General features: G+C 36.7%; 3 protein-coding genes across 4 annotated transcripts; 1 reads left to right on the plus strand and 2 right to left on the minus strand.

Annotated features, from left to right (window-relative positions):
• Window positions 1-35: 35 nt before the first annotated feature.
• LOC111008893 (Peroxidase superfamily protein) lies at window positions 36-2,327 on the minus strand. The gene is made up of 3 exons (XM_022281761.2): window positions 2,016-2,327; window positions 752-1,094; window positions 36-650 (listed from the first exon to the last, which is right to left on the minus strand). The coding sequence occupies exons 1-3, from the start codon at window positions 2,301-2,303 to the stop codon at window positions 244-246; spliced, it is 1,038 nt and encodes a 345-aa protein (XP_022137453.1). The 5' UTR covers window positions 2,304-2,327; the 3' UTR covers window positions 36-243.
• Window positions 2,328-6,345: 4,018 nt separating this feature from the next.
• LOC111008760 (uncharacterized) lies at window positions 6,346-11,799 on the plus strand. Its single transcript, XM_022281565.2, has 2 exons — window positions 6,346-11,025; window positions 11,131-11,799. The coding sequence occupies exons 1-2, from the start codon at window positions 7,608-7,610 to the stop codon at window positions 11,502-11,504; spliced, it is 3,792 nt and encodes a 1,263-aa protein (XP_022137257.1). The 5' UTR covers window positions 6,346-7,607; the 3' UTR covers window positions 11,505-11,799.
• On the minus strand, window positions 11,304-13,170 carry LOC111008761 (uncharacterized). Of its 2 annotated transcripts, XM_088121886.1 has the most exons (3): window positions 12,087-13,170; window positions 11,884-11,995; window positions 11,304-11,441 (listed from the first exon to the last, which is right to left on the minus strand). In XM_088121886.1, the coding sequence occupies exons 1-2, from the start codon at window positions 12,972-12,974 to the stop codon at window positions 11,924-11,926; spliced, it is 960 nt and encodes a 319-aa protein (XP_087978012.1). In that variant the 5' UTR covers window positions 12,975-13,170; the 3' UTR covers window positions 11,304-11,441; window positions 11,884-11,923. The 2 variants fall into 2 exon arrangements, with proteins under 2 accessions (XP_087978012.1, XP_022137258.1); XM_022281566.2 differs by having other exon boundaries at window positions 11,884-13,170.
• Window positions 13,171-16,752: the final 3,582 nt, after the last annotated feature.

The following is a 16,752-nucleotide window of genomic DNA, read 5'->3' on the forward strand; positions in this document are numbered from 1 at the left end:
GATTGCGCGAAATTGAACTAAAGGAAAACTCAACATCAATATAAAGGTCATTAATTAATTCTTCAAGTAGGTGATTGCAAAACCAGAGAATCTCTGCAATAACAGACGAGTGCAGTCCTTAAGAAGAAACAGAATTCATCAATGGAGCAAATTAACCAACAACAAAAAGAATGTTGAAGAACGATATATAGATCGGCGCCAGCAATGGAAATCACAAAGTATAAAGAGAAAGAAACAGAAAAATCAACGAGGATTTCTACAGCTGCAATTGGTTCGAATCTCGCCTTCGAAAAGATCGGTAAGAACCTGAACATTTCCAAGCTTGGCCATGGACACAGCAAACTGATGGCGGAAGATGTCGGGTTGGTAGGCCAACGCTTTGACGATGGGAGCAGTCCTTGGATCGGTGTACAGAGCCGAATCGGTCGACAAAAGCCCCATTTTCTTAGGGAGATTAGAGTAGTAGGCGCTGTCGAATTTCTTAGGCGTTGTGGCGTCAAGATCCACGTAATCCGACGCCCATCGACACTTTCTTCTCAAGAAATTCAAGTATTTTGGGCTCAGCGATGGGTCCGCCTTCCCCGTCGCGCTGTAATTGTAAAGCCTGCTCTGTATCGCGCCGCATGTTGCCCTTCCGATGGTGTGTGCCCCTGAGCAATCATCAATTCAATTTCAAACCCTAAAATTAAATTCAGATTCACAATTGGAGAGAAGAAAAGAAAGGTTTGAAATTAAATTGTTGTTGTGGTACCTGAAAGAACGACCAAATCTACGAGATTCAAGCCGAGGGATTGGTACTGTTGAATGAGAGAAGTGATGTCTTCGATTCCGATGGGAACTAATTTGGTTTCTTCGGCAATGGAATCGACTCCGTCTCTTCTTCCATAAGGGACCATCCAATATGGGCCGCCCACCAGCACGGTGGCCTCTCTGGCGGCGGCGGTCAGAATATCGGCGCAAGAAACTGTTTTAGGGCACTTTTTTTCTAACTCCGCTTTGATATCGTCGATTACTTCGAATCCCCTCAGCGTCTTGCTCGCCGGAGCCCTCCTCTCGCTTCCCTCGTAATCAAGAAGAATGGAGCCGTCGCAACCCTGCACCACCCGCGTCGACGGCGCGCCATGTCAGCGATAATTTCGCGAACTAATTGAGAATGATGACGCAGGAAAAAAAAACATATATATATATTTTTTGCTTAATCTTATAAATTTTAATTTCCTCCCTGATGTACTATTTGATTTCTTTCAATTAAGTTCTTACGGTCACGAGATATTTTGCTTATCTTTTGAGAAATATTAAAAGAACTCGCAACATATAAGTTGCGTTTAATAAATAATGAGTTAATGAGATAATTTGTAAATTTAAGGATCTATGTACTCCAAATTAAAGTTTAAAATCTCTATCCTACACAAAATTAAAAATTCATTAGCTTATTTAATATTTTCTAAAATTTAAAAATATATTAGACATTCAAAGATTTAATTATTAGATACAAATTAAACCAAACTGGTAATTTAAATTAATTTTTGTGAGATATATTAGTATAATGACATTCTAATGAAACAATTCTTTGTAACATGTAATGAAAGTAAGTTTTTTCAAAATTATGAAAATCATCATTTTATTATTTGATTTTAACACTGAGAGAATAAAATTTTAATTAAAAAGTAGAAGAAAATTCATTCAATATCATAAATGCATAAGAAACAACATCTCAATCCAATATAGTAACTCAAATTTTTTTATATATATTTTAAATTACATTTGAGTTTAGTTTTAATTAGTATTTTCTTTATAAAATTTTAACCCTTACATTAAATATATATTTTTTGAATAACACACATATCGGAGTTAGATTGAATTCATAATCTTCTAGTTAGAAATAAGTGTTTCAGTCTATACTCAGATGGGTAAATGCACAAAAAAGAATAATACATAGGTATGAAATTGAAAATTTAAAAAATAATTAGCACTATAAAACCAAATTGAAGAGCAAAAAGTAACGGAAGAGTTACCCTAACGACGCAGTCGTGGAAGTGGAGCCTCATGAGGCTGGCGGCGATGGTGTTATCTTGATCAAACCACTGTTTGAGTTTCCGGTGAATGATGGCGTCGACGTCGGGACATCTTTTCTGGTAGAAACCATACGAAAGAAAATCATCGAAAGGTGAGAACTCCTGCAACTGCGGAACCTCTAGGCTCGAATATTCTTCGCCGTCGTCCTCGAAATCTTCGTAGGCCGCCACGGCGGAGGTGAGAATGAGAATGAGGAAAAGAAGGGGGAAGAACACAACCAGTTTCATATTTTCCTTTTTCTTTTTTTGTCGTCTCAGTGAAATTGCTGTGTCTCTTAAATATATATATATGATTTGGAGAGAGAGAGGAATATGATTGTGGAACTACGTGAGGCGCACCTCAATGTATCATTACAAGTGTGGAGAACTTGCTAGCATGTTCATTGCAATTTTTCTTCTAACGTCGTTGACAATTTTAATAGTTATATATATATATATATATATAATTGCAGAATTTATATATATTTTGTAATGTAATTAATGTAACCTCTTTCATTTCTCAAACTAGTGATGGTTTAATTGAAAATAAGATAACATTTAATTGATTTGAGGTTTATATTTGTGAAATAAAAAAACCATTTCCAATTTCCAATATCTCATTTAATAAGATCTCTCTGAATGGTTTATAGGAAAATATTTGCCAGAGGTTTGACAATTAAAAGAGAAAAATGTATTCTGTGTGAGGAGGCGAATATTTTTCGAATTTATATATGCATTCTATTGTTTTGTATCTAGGATGTTTGAGTTTGAGTATGAGTTTTTTTTTTTTTAATTTAATTTAAGATATCAAATTCATATTTGTGGTAGATTTGCCTGATTTTGCAAATGCTCATGTTAAAAAGAAAAATATTTAGTTGTTGGTTGTCTAACATTATCGTACTTCTGATTATCACTATCCTCAAAATATTAAAAAACATAAAAAGAATATATATCTCTTTCTACCTATCAAATGTTTAATGATGACAGGTAGAATACGTGAGTGTTGATTATAGTTAACACTTAAGTATTTGTCGATTAAAAATATCGAACTCACACTCCAAATGGCTCGTTCGACAAATTAATAATGGTAAAACGTGAGAAATCAAATTATCCCATAAAAATATTTTAGATGGATGTTTCCAATATGTTGAGAAATAAAAATATGATTAATTTTTAGAATAATCCAGTTTAAAAAATTACAAAGTGAGGTAGATTTCAAAGTAATAACCAAATAAATGTAAATTAAATAAAAAATATCAAAACTATTGATAAAATTAAAGTGTGGTGTTTGTCAAAGTATATGTCAATGCGCACTTTATTAGGGTAAGTGTTGATCAAAGTGTCTATAATACTCGATTTAGGGGCAATTTATATGGAGATTAATTACCTTTTTTCTTTTTTTTAAGCCTAACTGATTAATAATTTACAGAGTTACGCAAGGTACAGAGTAAATATTAATCTTGCTTAAAAGACATTTTATTGAAAAAAGTTAAACTTTGTTGAGACTTGTTTTCAACTTTTGTGTGATTATAGTAAAATATATAGGTGAATTTATTGGATCTAATGAAACTTGTTTCTTTGGTCAACAATATGTGTGATTTCTTGTTGAAAAGTCAACTCTCGGACATTTTCTCAGATTCTTTAATTTTTTTTCCTCCTAAAATTTATAAAAGTATGAAATCTAAAGTAAACATGAAGTTCTTTTTTACAAAATTAACTCATTTAAGTTGGTTTTACTGTTTTTTTTAATGAAATTGATGTCTTGTGGTTTACGATAGTAAATTTCTATACTAGAATTCGATATCATACCTGTGACTAACAAGAACTCGAACTAGAGATTTCAAAGTAGGTAGTACCTCAAGGTTATAACTGTTTGTCACTTTACATCATCTCTTAGAAGATGGTACATACTTGTTGTATAAAAGTGTTACTTTCAGAAAACTATTTTTAAAAACCATTGCAAAAAAAAAATGAAATTATTATTAGTGAGAGGATTTGAACTCAAGTTTATTTGCTTAAATATTATGGAAATTAGGTTTTTTAATATTCTTGTTCGCTTCACGATAATTACCATTTAATCGGAAAAAAAGGAAAATCGATATTAAAACAATTAATCAAAATAAGATACATTAACAACATTAACATATGAAAAGCGAGTATAATCCAACGGTAATTGACATATATCTCCACTTAAGTTCGATCGTTGTACGGAAAAAAACATCACCACCATTAGGAGAGTGGTTTGGATTATGATCCGCTGGCTTATACATCAAATTTAATAATTTCATCCTCCAAGTGTCGATGATTAAATGCATCTGCAAACTATTATTAATTTACAGTTTCTTGTCGAACTGTGTTTGGACAAGGCATCTTTTTTTTTAATGTCATAAATCTCTTAATTAACTTAATTAATTGTTTGGTTCAGCTACCTGCTTTGACCTCAACTCCCATATATAGCCCAAACAAACAAGTGATTCAGGTTTCCCTATTGCTTTGCTTATAACATACTATTAAGTAATTCCATCATTAATTTACTTTCATTAGCTTATTAAATGTGGTCCTTAAAGAGATAAGATTTGTAATCCTTGTTCTAAATTTAAATAACCTGCCTTGAAGTGACTTGCTAAAATGAGATGTGCCTTTAATTTATTGACTTTTCTTCTATATAATTATAGACCCATTGCCAGAAATTTCAAGCTTGAAACTATATTAAATGGACAGAATCAATTGATATTAAACACCTCCATATGGTTTATTTATGTTTCATTTTATTCTTCAATTACGTGGTACATAACATATGTATTCTTATTTAGAGAAAAAAAAAACCAGCTAGTGACACAATTTATTAATAAAAGGCAAAAAATTATAATGTTGTTTAAAAATTACTGTTAGAATATAATAATATGATTCAAAACCCATGAAGAAGGAGAATAACTCCTTGAAATCAAACTCTAAGGAGCAATGAAGGTGATTTTTCTTTTGTATTTTTTTAGTTCAACCATTGCGTGGACGATGAATCGTCAATATTTTGAGGATAGTAATAGGTGCCTTATCCATTTAGACTATGTTCGAACAACTAAACATGAATTAAAACAACAATTATAGACATCAATAGAATAATTACTTAGTGTTTATCCGTCATCATCCATATTTTACTGATCACCATTAAATTTTATATAAGTAGCTAGAAATAGAACGGTAGAAAAATAGATACAACTTTTCTATTTTTTATAGTTGTCAGCGGAATGATGAATAGTAATAAGTGAGCATTTATGTACTTTTCTTTCAATTATAGCCAAAACTATTTCTATTTTTTTTAAAGATGTGAATCAATGTGGATACTGCAAATATTCCTCAAGGACAGGACAATAGTTCAACTATTGAACCCAAGAAAATGAAGGAACCAAAGAAAAGGACACAATATTCTTATTCCCTTTGTAGCTTTCTCGTGAAGGAGAGATTTGCGAGAAATGACGAAAAATTGTGTCATACTTTACTTATAAAATTGCCATAATTCAAGTGTGTGCGCTACGAGAGATTTCTTTAAAATAAGATGAGAAAATGGTGTCCATTGTCCTCACAAACAGCTAATAATTGATGGATTAAATTGAAAAGACAAAACAATTAAAAAAATAAGTAAATTCGATTACTTTTCTTATTTGCCAAGACAATATTGAATTCATAACCACCCTTATCTACAGAGCACTGCATTTTTATATATTCAGCCTCTTGGTTTGGGTTTGGGAGTTTCTATAATCTAAATATCCTCTTTGATTAAGAGTCGTCCCATGGAGTTCTCCTTCGATTGTATACAAAATCAATGGCTACAATTGAAGGCTATGAGATGGAAATTTACCACTCATTATTCATTTACATAAAACAAACACAAATATGTGAAACCAATTACTATAAGTATCTTAATAGATTGAATTATATACTCATGTTAAAAACAATATTCAATATTTGTTACACTATATTTAGTATTTACTTTCTAATATTGTTCACCATTGGAACTTTACATGTATAAAGGAAGTTAGAAATCAAGTAGAAGAGATTTCAATAGTTCAAATTAGATGTTGTTTGATGCAAATTTTGACCGAGGCGACATGTCACCACATGAAGTTGAGGTAGAGTTTTGGATCTATTGAGTAGCTGACAACTCGCAATAGAACCTTGCATCAATGTGATGTTCGACCATAAAGCTTAACTTAATATTTCGTTCAAGCAAATGTCGAGCCAAATTTAGTAAAGTGTTAAAAATTTCATACTTTAGGAGGTGAGACTCTTTCTTTTATAAAAGATCAACGTCCGTAGTAAATCTCCTACGATAGAAGTGACATTCTATTAGCTATGAGCAGATCTACCATCAACAAAATCCTCTCAAATTGGAGTCGAGCTGAACTACCCCATCTCAAGCATACTCACGAAATATGTTATTATAGAGAGAGAATTTAAGCAATAAAATCAGCCATGGAAACTTGTATCGGGGACTTTATTCAAGTAGGTCAGAAAGAGAGGCAAGCGAAGGGATAAGTAAAACTGTGAAATAGCAAGGCAAAATTATCCCGAGTTGGTTTTTACGTACCCAAGATGACCATAATAGAGTAAAACAGTGGGAATAGCCAACCAAAATCAAAGCAGAAAAAGACACGAGGATTTGGTAGGGGTGGATCAAGCCAACAAAAGTGTTTAAAAAGACCTAATAAATATTGCATGGATATTCTCTCCTCTCTTTTTCATTGTGTTTTGAGAAATGTGGAATTGGTTTTGATTACGTGGGGGAAATAATCAAAACTATTGTGTGGGACTCCTTTGACTTTTACAAAAGCTGCTTATTTTCAAAGTACAAACTCTAAGCCAATTAACGTTTATATTATATATAATTGGAACTTCAACTGCTCGCTTTCTCTACAGAGTTGGTTTTCACTCATCTTTTAGCTAACACATCATGACAAGCAAACCCACCATCGCTCTCATATTGTCCCTCCCCCCAACTACTGTACTCCAATTTCATTTTCTGCACAAATTAAAGAATCCCATCTCACAAAAATATTTTGCCTTTTCCCTTTTTGGGGGTTTTTTCTTTTCTCACTTTTGTTTAATTTTATAATGTGGTTTTCTCTGACTCCCCCTTTTGACCTTGGGCATGCTCCATTTATTGTTTTGGAATTATGAAAGCAGAGAGAAGAAGTACTTATCTGATGCCTCTCTTGGAGTTGGAGAATCTGAAAGGAAGAAAAATTAATGGCACAGTAGGAATCCGGCAGTCATTTATGGCAGTTGGCTGAGGGGCAGATTGGTGGCGCTTCTTAATTTTTCTTCATTCAGCCTCTCCTCTGCAAATTTCCATCTTTTCGAAGCATGCAGCCATTATTATCTGCAGAGTTCGAGAAACCATAGCTCCTCTCCCATGCAATTCACCACGCGTCTTCTCCCATCCGTGAACCACTGCCCAATCCCATTTTACTTGACAGAGCTAAAATTCCACTCTTCTCATAATATATACTTCTGATCATTGTCTCTTGCAATTTCATTACTTGCATTTGCTGCACAATGGCTTGCTCTGCTCGGTTTTTACCATTTCTTCTTGTGCTCTGTTTCGTGTGCTTGGTTATTCCATCTGGGTTAGTTTTGTGCGAGGATAAGTTGGATGGTGGTTCGAGTTTGAGCGTGCTTTTGGAGATAAAGAAGTCATTTGTGGAGGACCCAGAAAAAGTTTTGGAGGATTGGTCGGAGAGCAACCCAAATTTCTGCACTTGGAGAGGGATTTCCTGTGGGTCTGACTCGGTGGATGGCTCGGTTCAAGTGCTGGGACTCAACCTTTCTGAGTCATCACTCGGTGGGTCCATATCGCCGGCACTCGGCAGCCTACGGAACCTGCTCCACCTTGATCTTTCCCGCAACGGCCTTATGGGTCCCATTCCAACAAACCTCTCTAAACTCTATTCGTTGGAATCTTTGCTTCTCTTCTCCAACCAACTCAGTGGACCGATTCCGACTCAGTTGGGCTCGCTGGCGAGTCTACGAGTCATGCGAATCGGTGACAACGCACTTACGGGTCCCATTCCCGCTTCCTTCGGAAATCTTGTGAATTTGGTTACTCTTGGTTTGGCCTCGTGTAGTCTCACCGGTTCGATACCCCCAGAACTCGGTAAACTCGGCCGAGTTGAGGAGTTGGTTCTGCAGCAAAATCAACTCGAGGGTCCGATTCCGGAAGACATCGGGAACTGCTCAAGCCTTGTCGTCTTCACTGCTGCTGCTACCAATCTCAATGGGTCAATACCAAAGCAATTGGGCCGCTTACAGAATCTCCAAATTCTAAACCTTGCCAATAATACTCTCTCCGGCGAGATTCCGGTGGAACTTGGGGAACTCAGTGAACTTGTTTATCTGAACCTAATGGGAAACCAACTCGAGGGTTCAATTCCAACTTCTCTTTCTGGATTGGGAAATCTCCAGAATCTGGACTTGTCTATGAACAAGCTCTCGGGGGGGATTCCAGAGGAAATGGGCAAAATGGGAAGCTTGGTGTTCTTGGTTCTATCGAACAATCATCTCTCTGGTGTCATTCCGAGAAACTTATGTTCCAATGCTTCCAGTTTAGAACACCTGATGCTATCTCAGATACAAATCTCCGGCGAGATTCCGGTGGAGTTGGTCCAATGCAGATCACTGGCGCAGATTGATTTGTCTAACAATAGATTAAACGGGTCGATTCCGGATGAATTATATGGGTTAAGTGGTTTGACTGATCTCCTCCTCCATAACAACAGTTTGGTGGGTTCAATTTTACCGTCGATAGCAAACTGCAGCAGTTTGAAGACTCTGGCTCTGTATCATAACAATCTACAGGGCAATCTTCCACGTGAGATTGGCATGCTTGGGGAACTTGAGATTCTATATCTATACGACAATCAATTATCTGGGAGAATTCCTTTCGAGTTGGGGAATTGTTCAAACTTGCAGATGATTGATTTCTTCGGGAATCGTTTCGGTGGGGAAATTCCGGTGAGCATTGGGAGACTGAGGGAATTGAATTTCCTTCATCTCAGGCAAAACGAACTGGTGGGTAAAATTCCCGCCACTTTGGGGAACTGTCATAAACTGACCATATTGGACTTGGCGGACAATCGCCTTTCTGGTGGGGTTCCTTCAACATTCGGTTTCCTCGGATCTCTGGAGCAGCTCATGCTTTACAACAACTCTCTTGAAGGTAATCTTCCTCGTTCGTTGATCAATTTAGCAAACCCTACGAGAATAAATCTATCCAAAAACAGATTGAATGGGAGCATTGCTCCATTGTGTGCCTCCCCTTTTCTGCTTTCTTTCGACCTCACTAACAATGCGTTTGAGAATGAAATTCCTCCCGAATTGGGAAACTCGTCCTCCCTTGAGAGGCTGAGATTAGGGAACAACCAGTTTTCCGGCCAAATTCCGCCGGCGTTGGGGAAGATTCGTGCACTGTCATTGTTGGATCTGTCTGGGAATTCTCTTACAGGGTCTATTCCGGTTGAGCTTTCGTTGTGCAGGAAACTGAGCCACCTTGATCTCAATAATAACCTTCTTTCTGGAAATATACCGATGTGGTTGGGTAGATTGCCTCAGTTGGGAGAGATTAAGCTCTCTTCCAATCAGTTCACTGGGCCTCTGCCTTCGGAGTTATTCAATTGTTCCAAACTGATTGTGCTCTCTCTTAATGGAAATCTACTTAATGGAACATTGCCTATGGAAATTGGTAACCTGGCATCACTTAACATCCTCCACCTTGAGGATAACCGGTTTTCGGGTCCAATCCCTTCGACAATTGGTAGGTTGAGCAAACTATTTGAGCTTCACATGTCGAAAAATGGTTTCAATGGGGAAATACCAGCTGAGATTTCCCAACTGCAGAATCTACAGAGCATATTAGACCTCAGTTACAATAATCTGACTGGTGAAATTCCAACCTCTATTACTTTGCTGTCCAAACTAGAAGCGCTTGATCTATCTCACAATGAACTTACTGGAGAAGTCCCTTCAGATATTAGTAAGATGAGCAGTTTGGGCAAGCTCGATCTTGCTTACAACAAGCTAGAAGGGAAATTGGACAAGGAATTCTCTCACTGGCCAGCTAATGTATTCCAAGGAAATCTCCAACTTTGTGGAGGCCCTCTTGCCCGCTGTGGTGATGCTTCTGCAAGAGGATCGGGTCTGAGTGAAGCAGCGGTGATAGCTATATCTGCAGTTTCAACTTTGGCAGGAATGGCGGTTCTAGTGCTTACAGTTGCCCTTCTCTATAAACACAAACAAGAAACTTTCAAGAGATGGAGTGAAGTCAACTGCATTTATTCATCTAGTTCTTCCCAAGCACAGAGAAGACTGCTTTTCCATAACCCTGTTGGAAATCTAGATTTCAAATGGGAAGAAATCATGGAGGCCACAAACAATTTAAGCGATGATTTCATTATCGGCTCAGGAGGATCTGGAACAATCTATCGAGCCGAATTGCACACCGGTGAAACTGTTGCAGTCAAGAATATATCGTGCAAAGATGATCTTTTATTAAACAGAAGTTTCGTAAGAGAGGTCAAGACACTTGGAAGGATAAAGCATAGGCATCTTGTGAAACTTCTGGGATATTGCATGAACAGAGGAGGAGGCTCAAATCTGTTGATTTATGAGTACATGGAGAATGGAAGTGTTTGGGACTGGTTGCACCAGCAACCAGTTAGTGGGAAGAAGAAAAAGAAGCTTGATTGGGAGGCAAGATTCAGGATTGCTGTTGGCTTGGCTCAGGGACTGGAATATCTTCACCATGACTGTTTGCCCAAAATTATCCATAGGGACATCAAGTCAAGCAACATCCTACTCGATTCCAATATGGAGGCACATCTGGGGGATTTTGGCCTAGCAAAAGCCCTCGTCGAGGACTACGACACCGACACAGAGTCAAAAACATGGTTCGCTGGTTCGTATGGCTACATAGCCCCAGGTATTTCACCGTCTTAACTCGTGCAGTGTTTGTTAGTTGATGAATGTGTGTGGGTGTGTGTGTAGTTATCCTAACAGATATTTGGTGCATATTTTTGTTTCCCAGAGTATGCTTATTCTCTTAAGGCAACAGAAAAGAGTGATGTTTACAGCATGGGAATTGTACTGATGGAGCTCGTAAGTGGAAAGATGCCTATAGATGAAGCTTTTGGGGTGGATATGGACATGGTAAGGTGGGTAGAGACACGCATTGAAATGCAGAGTATTGCTGATAGGGAGGAGTTGGTAGACCCGTGTTTGAAGCCGCTGTCGCTCGACGAAGAATCTGCAGCGTTCCAAGTCCTTGAAATAGCTCTACAATGCACGAAAACTGCCCCTCAAGAAAGGCCATCATCTCGTCAAGTTTGCGATCAGCTCCTGCACGTTTATAGTCATAGAACAGCAGATTATGAGAAGATGCAGACAGATCCATATTCTTGAGAAATATGTTTAATGATCAAGATCGGTCTGTTTTCAGAGCAATGACTTCTTTTATTATAAGAAACAAATTTATGATCTCCTTGGATGAAAGAAAATGTACTGATTTATCAGATAGGCTATATTAATATATTAAGAAGGTTTCACAAACCAAGGGTTATATTCTAGAATGCTCAGTTTGTCACCTTCTGGAAAAAGAGAGAGTGTGGTTTCATGAAGGTAGTAATTGGTGCTTAATCAAATGGTCTTGATGATTAAATCGATCTAACATTTAATTTGATACAAGCCATTTAAACTAGTTTTCATGATTCTGTGATAAAACAAATTTAGATCGTTTCTGGTTTTGGAGAAGATACCAGTTCATGAATTATCAGCTAAGTACCTAAAAACAGAGTTCAATGCTTAAGCACTGCTCTGAGCTTCTAGAAAGGCATTGAACTCCTCTCTTGCCTTGCGCAATCTAGGTGTGATGCAAGAAGCTGGTGAGGCTGGCCCTGAAGAAGGAGACGATGCAGAAAAGTGAACATGATGAGATGATTCATGCGATTTTCGGACTAATTTCGTCGAGCTGTTCTTGGTAACTACCTTCTGATCTTTATCGAAAACGAAAGCTGCACTGACCGGTGCATTTGCGTCTACGCTGCTTCTTATTAACTCCATAGGCAGATCGAAGAAAAGGTTCGTGGAGTCGTCGTCGCCAGTATCATTTGGCAGGACGGACGAAGCCCATGATCCGCATTCGAATTTCTCCAGAGAAACGGTTCTTGATATCACACTTTCAATTTCGGTCTTGGATATCATCACATTTCCAATCTCTGGTTCTTCTTCCTTTCTGATTGATCTGACCGCCTTCCCTTTGCTGAAGCCCGGCAAGAACAGGCAGAGAGCTCCACATTTAAATCCGTCATCCGTGGACTCTATTCCCTTTGCACTCTTTCGATCATCTTTGGTAGATTCAGTTCTGGAGAAACCATCACCGTAATTCTTGGTTTCTACAGAATTTGGTTTGTTCAGCCACAGATCCAAATCATCTGCTGGAGCACTGGCTCTGCCTTCGCCACACGACTTGCTTCTTCGAAATTGAGTCACCTCCTTCAAAACATTCTGTGGATCCAGCACCGACGGTTTGATCTTCGTCGAATTGGAGACTCTAAGCCGCGATTCTTGATTTTCAAGTTTCCCTCTCTTTTTCATTAATCCCGCGCCAAATTGGGGGGATGAATTGACCGAATTAGGTAGGCTATAGCTTAAGAACTTGGACTGCGTCGGAGGCAGCGGCGGCGGCAGATGAAGATCACCGGCGTCGGGAGAAGAAATGGCAGGAACGACGATCATGTCCTCTCTCGCCGTCGCCGATGACTCTCTCAATGATATCGGATCCACCGATATCTGCTTTTCCTTTTCCGCACATTCGCCGTTATCGTCAAAATATGTTAAACCTGCCGGAGCAGCACCGGGAACTGCAAGCGCCATCGAAATCGACGACTGCGAGGAGTAATTTCAGGTGAGTAGAATTGGAGATCAATCGTCATTTATAACAGAAAGAATAAAGAGACGATCTGCCCGCCATGATATCTACGAACGTGGGCAGCATTTACTTGGACAAATTTTGGTAGTGTCTTGCATGATCTTTCTCTCCATTTATCGACTATCAGGTGTTAAGAGTGTTGACCAGTGAAAGTTAATAATTTGATAAACATTTTGAGATTAAACAAATATATATTTCAATTAAATTTCTTTTTGAAAGAATATATTTCAATTAATTAATATACATCAAATCGATTGAAAATCGTAGATTAAACTTGAAAGATTAATATACTATTCATGTTGCGGGTTGCACGAGCACAATGACACAGCGAATGGTGAATGGTGATTTGATTTCACGGTGTGCTGGCCGGTCGCCATACACGTGTAAATCTTTAAGTATTTCCATTAGCATATAATTCTAATTAAACTATGATTTTGGTTTATGATAAATATATGATTTTTATTTTCGACAAGTAAAACAAAAGGGATGAAGTTGGATTGATGTGTGGTTTGGTTAAAAATCGCATTTAGTCCCTATACTTTCAGAAAAGTAACGATTTGGTTCTTGTACTTCTAAAAGTAACGATTTATTACTTTAAATTTGGTTACAATTTAGTACCTACTGTTAAAAGTTATGTTAAATTTAACGGAAGTATGACGTGGCTATTGTATGTGTACAAATGGTTCCATTCACTTCAAATTGGTTCAATCTTAGTCCGGGTTAGGGCTTAAACAAACAAAAATGAATCGTCATCTTCTTCCCTGCATTCTTGTATTCTTGTTACCCATTTGAAGGTGGGTGTGTCCGCCATTAGTGTTGTTCGAGTTCTCAAGCTCTTAAATCGTCGAGACCCTCGAAATCCCCCAACCAAATCACCACCGACATTGAGATCTTGCACATCATCTCTCCTCGCCATGGTCGAACTGAAGCAGAGGATCCCTCGGTTGGCTTTCTCGTCCAGAGTATAAGAAAAGGGCAATTGAGAGTAATTTGTGGGCTTCCTGATGTGACTGAGATTTTATAGTATATGAAATCGACGGGAATTGATGTGAGATCGACGCTGAAGAATGATCGGTGTTCCAAAATGTGAGTTTCACAGTGGAATTTACAGAGGCCAGGTTAGTGGCAACGTTGATGAAATCGGAACCGGCTTGAATTTTGAAGTAATGCTCTGCAATTGAAGAAAATTAAATCTTAAATTCACAAAAAAAAAAAGAACCCCAATCTCAAAAATCTCGTGGAAATGAAACAACAATAGTGAAATGGAACTTTCATTGTGATTTCAGGCTTCATCGGCTTACAAAAAACCTAAAATGAAAGCAAGAACATGGCAGCGACGAGGGAGAAACTTGCCAGAATCCTTTGCTTCAATTCGACCATGGCAAGGCGGGAGGAGAGGGAGGAGATGGAGTATCTCTATGTGGTGGCGATTAGTCGGAGAGTTTTCAGGTCCAGACGATTTGAGAGTTTGAGAACTCATTGTGAAGAACACGAATGACGGACACACCCATTCGGAGCTTCAAATGAGTCGAGAAGAAGAGTGCAGGTGAAGAAGATGACGGTTCATTCTTTTTTTTTCCAAGTCCTAACCCGGTCTAAGATTCAACCAATTTGTAGTGAACCGAACCCATAGTTGACCTTTAATTTATACACGTAGATAAACCTTAAATTTAACATAATTTTTAACGGCAAGAACTAAATTGTAACCAAATTTAAAGTACAAGGACTAAATTGTTACTTTTGAAAGTACATCAACCAAATCGCAACTTTACTGAAAGTACAGGAGTCAAATGTGATTTTTAACCCTTGTGATTTTGGTATCTAAAATGAATTTTTTTTTTTAAATATCCTTTTTTTTTCCTTAATAGTTTGAAAATTATATATTTTATGTTATGGTTTATGGGTAACTTTTTTAAAATAAAAAAATTATTAAATTATTGATTTGGTCACTTGAGTTTAGTTTAATTTGGTCAATTTTAAAAATGCTGATTTAATCTATTAAGTTTAGGTAAGATTCAATTTGATCTCTATAATTTTAAACATTTCAATATAATTTTTATAGTTTGGTTAAATATGGTAAATTGTGCCTAAAACATTATTAACTCACAAAATATATATGGATAGCGACTTGCCAACATGGTTAGCTTAGATACCTCTAGCTACTTCAACTATCTAAATATGGCAATCCTTGAGCTTGATATTTAGTCTAGGTGAGATTGAGAAGCCGATTAACTTAGATGAGTCTAATGATTTGAAATGAGTCATAACCTAGTTAAGAATTAAGATGAGAAAAAAAAACAAAAAGTTGTAAAATTTAGGTAAGTGTTTGAGTGGTTAGATGCTTGATAGTACAAATCTCACTTGAGATTGAGCGTCTATAGTTTTTATTTTAAGTTCAACAATACACGGAATAGAGATTCTAGTTTCTAACATTTGAATCAATAATATATATATAGAGTTTTACTTAAGTGAGAATAGATATATTCTGGTTTAATTATAGTTATCTAAGCTTAAACACTTGATCAGAGTCTTATAAGGAGTCCAATAAACTGCAGGACCCAATAAACATGTCATGGTACTTTAAACGAGCGTTGTACATCATATCCAAAACAATAAACTTTCAATAATATTTCTCCTCTATATACCATATAGAAAAAATATCTAAGGAGAAATGATACCAATATCTTTTATAGTTCATGTTCATAGTCAATGCTTGAAATGTAAAAAAAAAAAAAAAAAATAGTTAATGTAGGCTATTATCCATGTTATACTTAAATAATGTCTCGTCCAATTTATATTAGAATGTAGATTATATTATACAAAATACTTTTATAACTTTCAATTATGCTCTATATTTTAAAAGTTTTATTTATACCCTCGACAGTTAATAAAATGGTCTCAAAACCATTATTTGGTTAATTTTTCGTTAAAATGTGACATGGCAATGAATTTTTAAAATAGAGGTTTTAATTAACATAAAATCTATATAAGAAAAAACAATGAAAACTGGTTCATTAATAAAACGAACCTAACTCAACGATAATTGACATATATCTCAAATTAAGAGTTTGTGAGTTCGATCCCCACTCCTAAGTCTCACATGTTGTAAAGAAAAAAAATATAAACAAAACTATAAATGCATTTACTCAACATAAAATTAACAAATTAACAGTAATTTATAATACATAGTATCATTTTTCAATTTTACGAAATATCAATGATAATATTGTTAAAGATGTAAAACATTTGATCACTATTCTACGAGATTTAAAAAGTGAAAATATAGCTTGCAAAATATATAGAAAAGACGTAGCCTATTTTTTATTGTTATTTTATTTTTATCAAGAAAAATAAAACAAAAAAGTATTCAGGAAGATATTAAGGAGGCCAAAAATAAAATCCCGAAGGAAAAAGGGACACATGTTGGCTCGTGGAAAAAGGGCGAGCGCTGATTGGGCACTGCAGGCGAAAGTGTCGTTTTAAGGTGAAACGACAACTCGCCTTTAAGAGAAGAAATGGGCCTAATCTGCAAAAAGAAAGAAGAAATGGGCCTTCCTTCAGAAACCCGAAGAAACAAAGCCCAGTAATCGACGTAACCAAACCAGACAAGTCTCCGATCTTGCGGAAGTTGACTACGTGGCGCATATCCATTGGCTGGTTTCACGTGGCACGGGATTTGATTGGTGGAAACAACGCAATGGAAGTGCTTGGAGATCTATTAAT

Source organism: Momordica charantia (genome assembly GCF_013281855.1).
Source record: "Momordica charantia cultivar OHB3-1 chromosome 3 unlocalized genomic scaffold, Mcharantia_2.0 BLBB01000003.1, whole genome shotgun sequence".
NCBI classification, from domain to species: domain Eukaryota; kingdom Viridiplantae; phylum Streptophyta; class Magnoliopsida; order Cucurbitales; family Cucurbitaceae; genus Momordica; species Momordica charantia.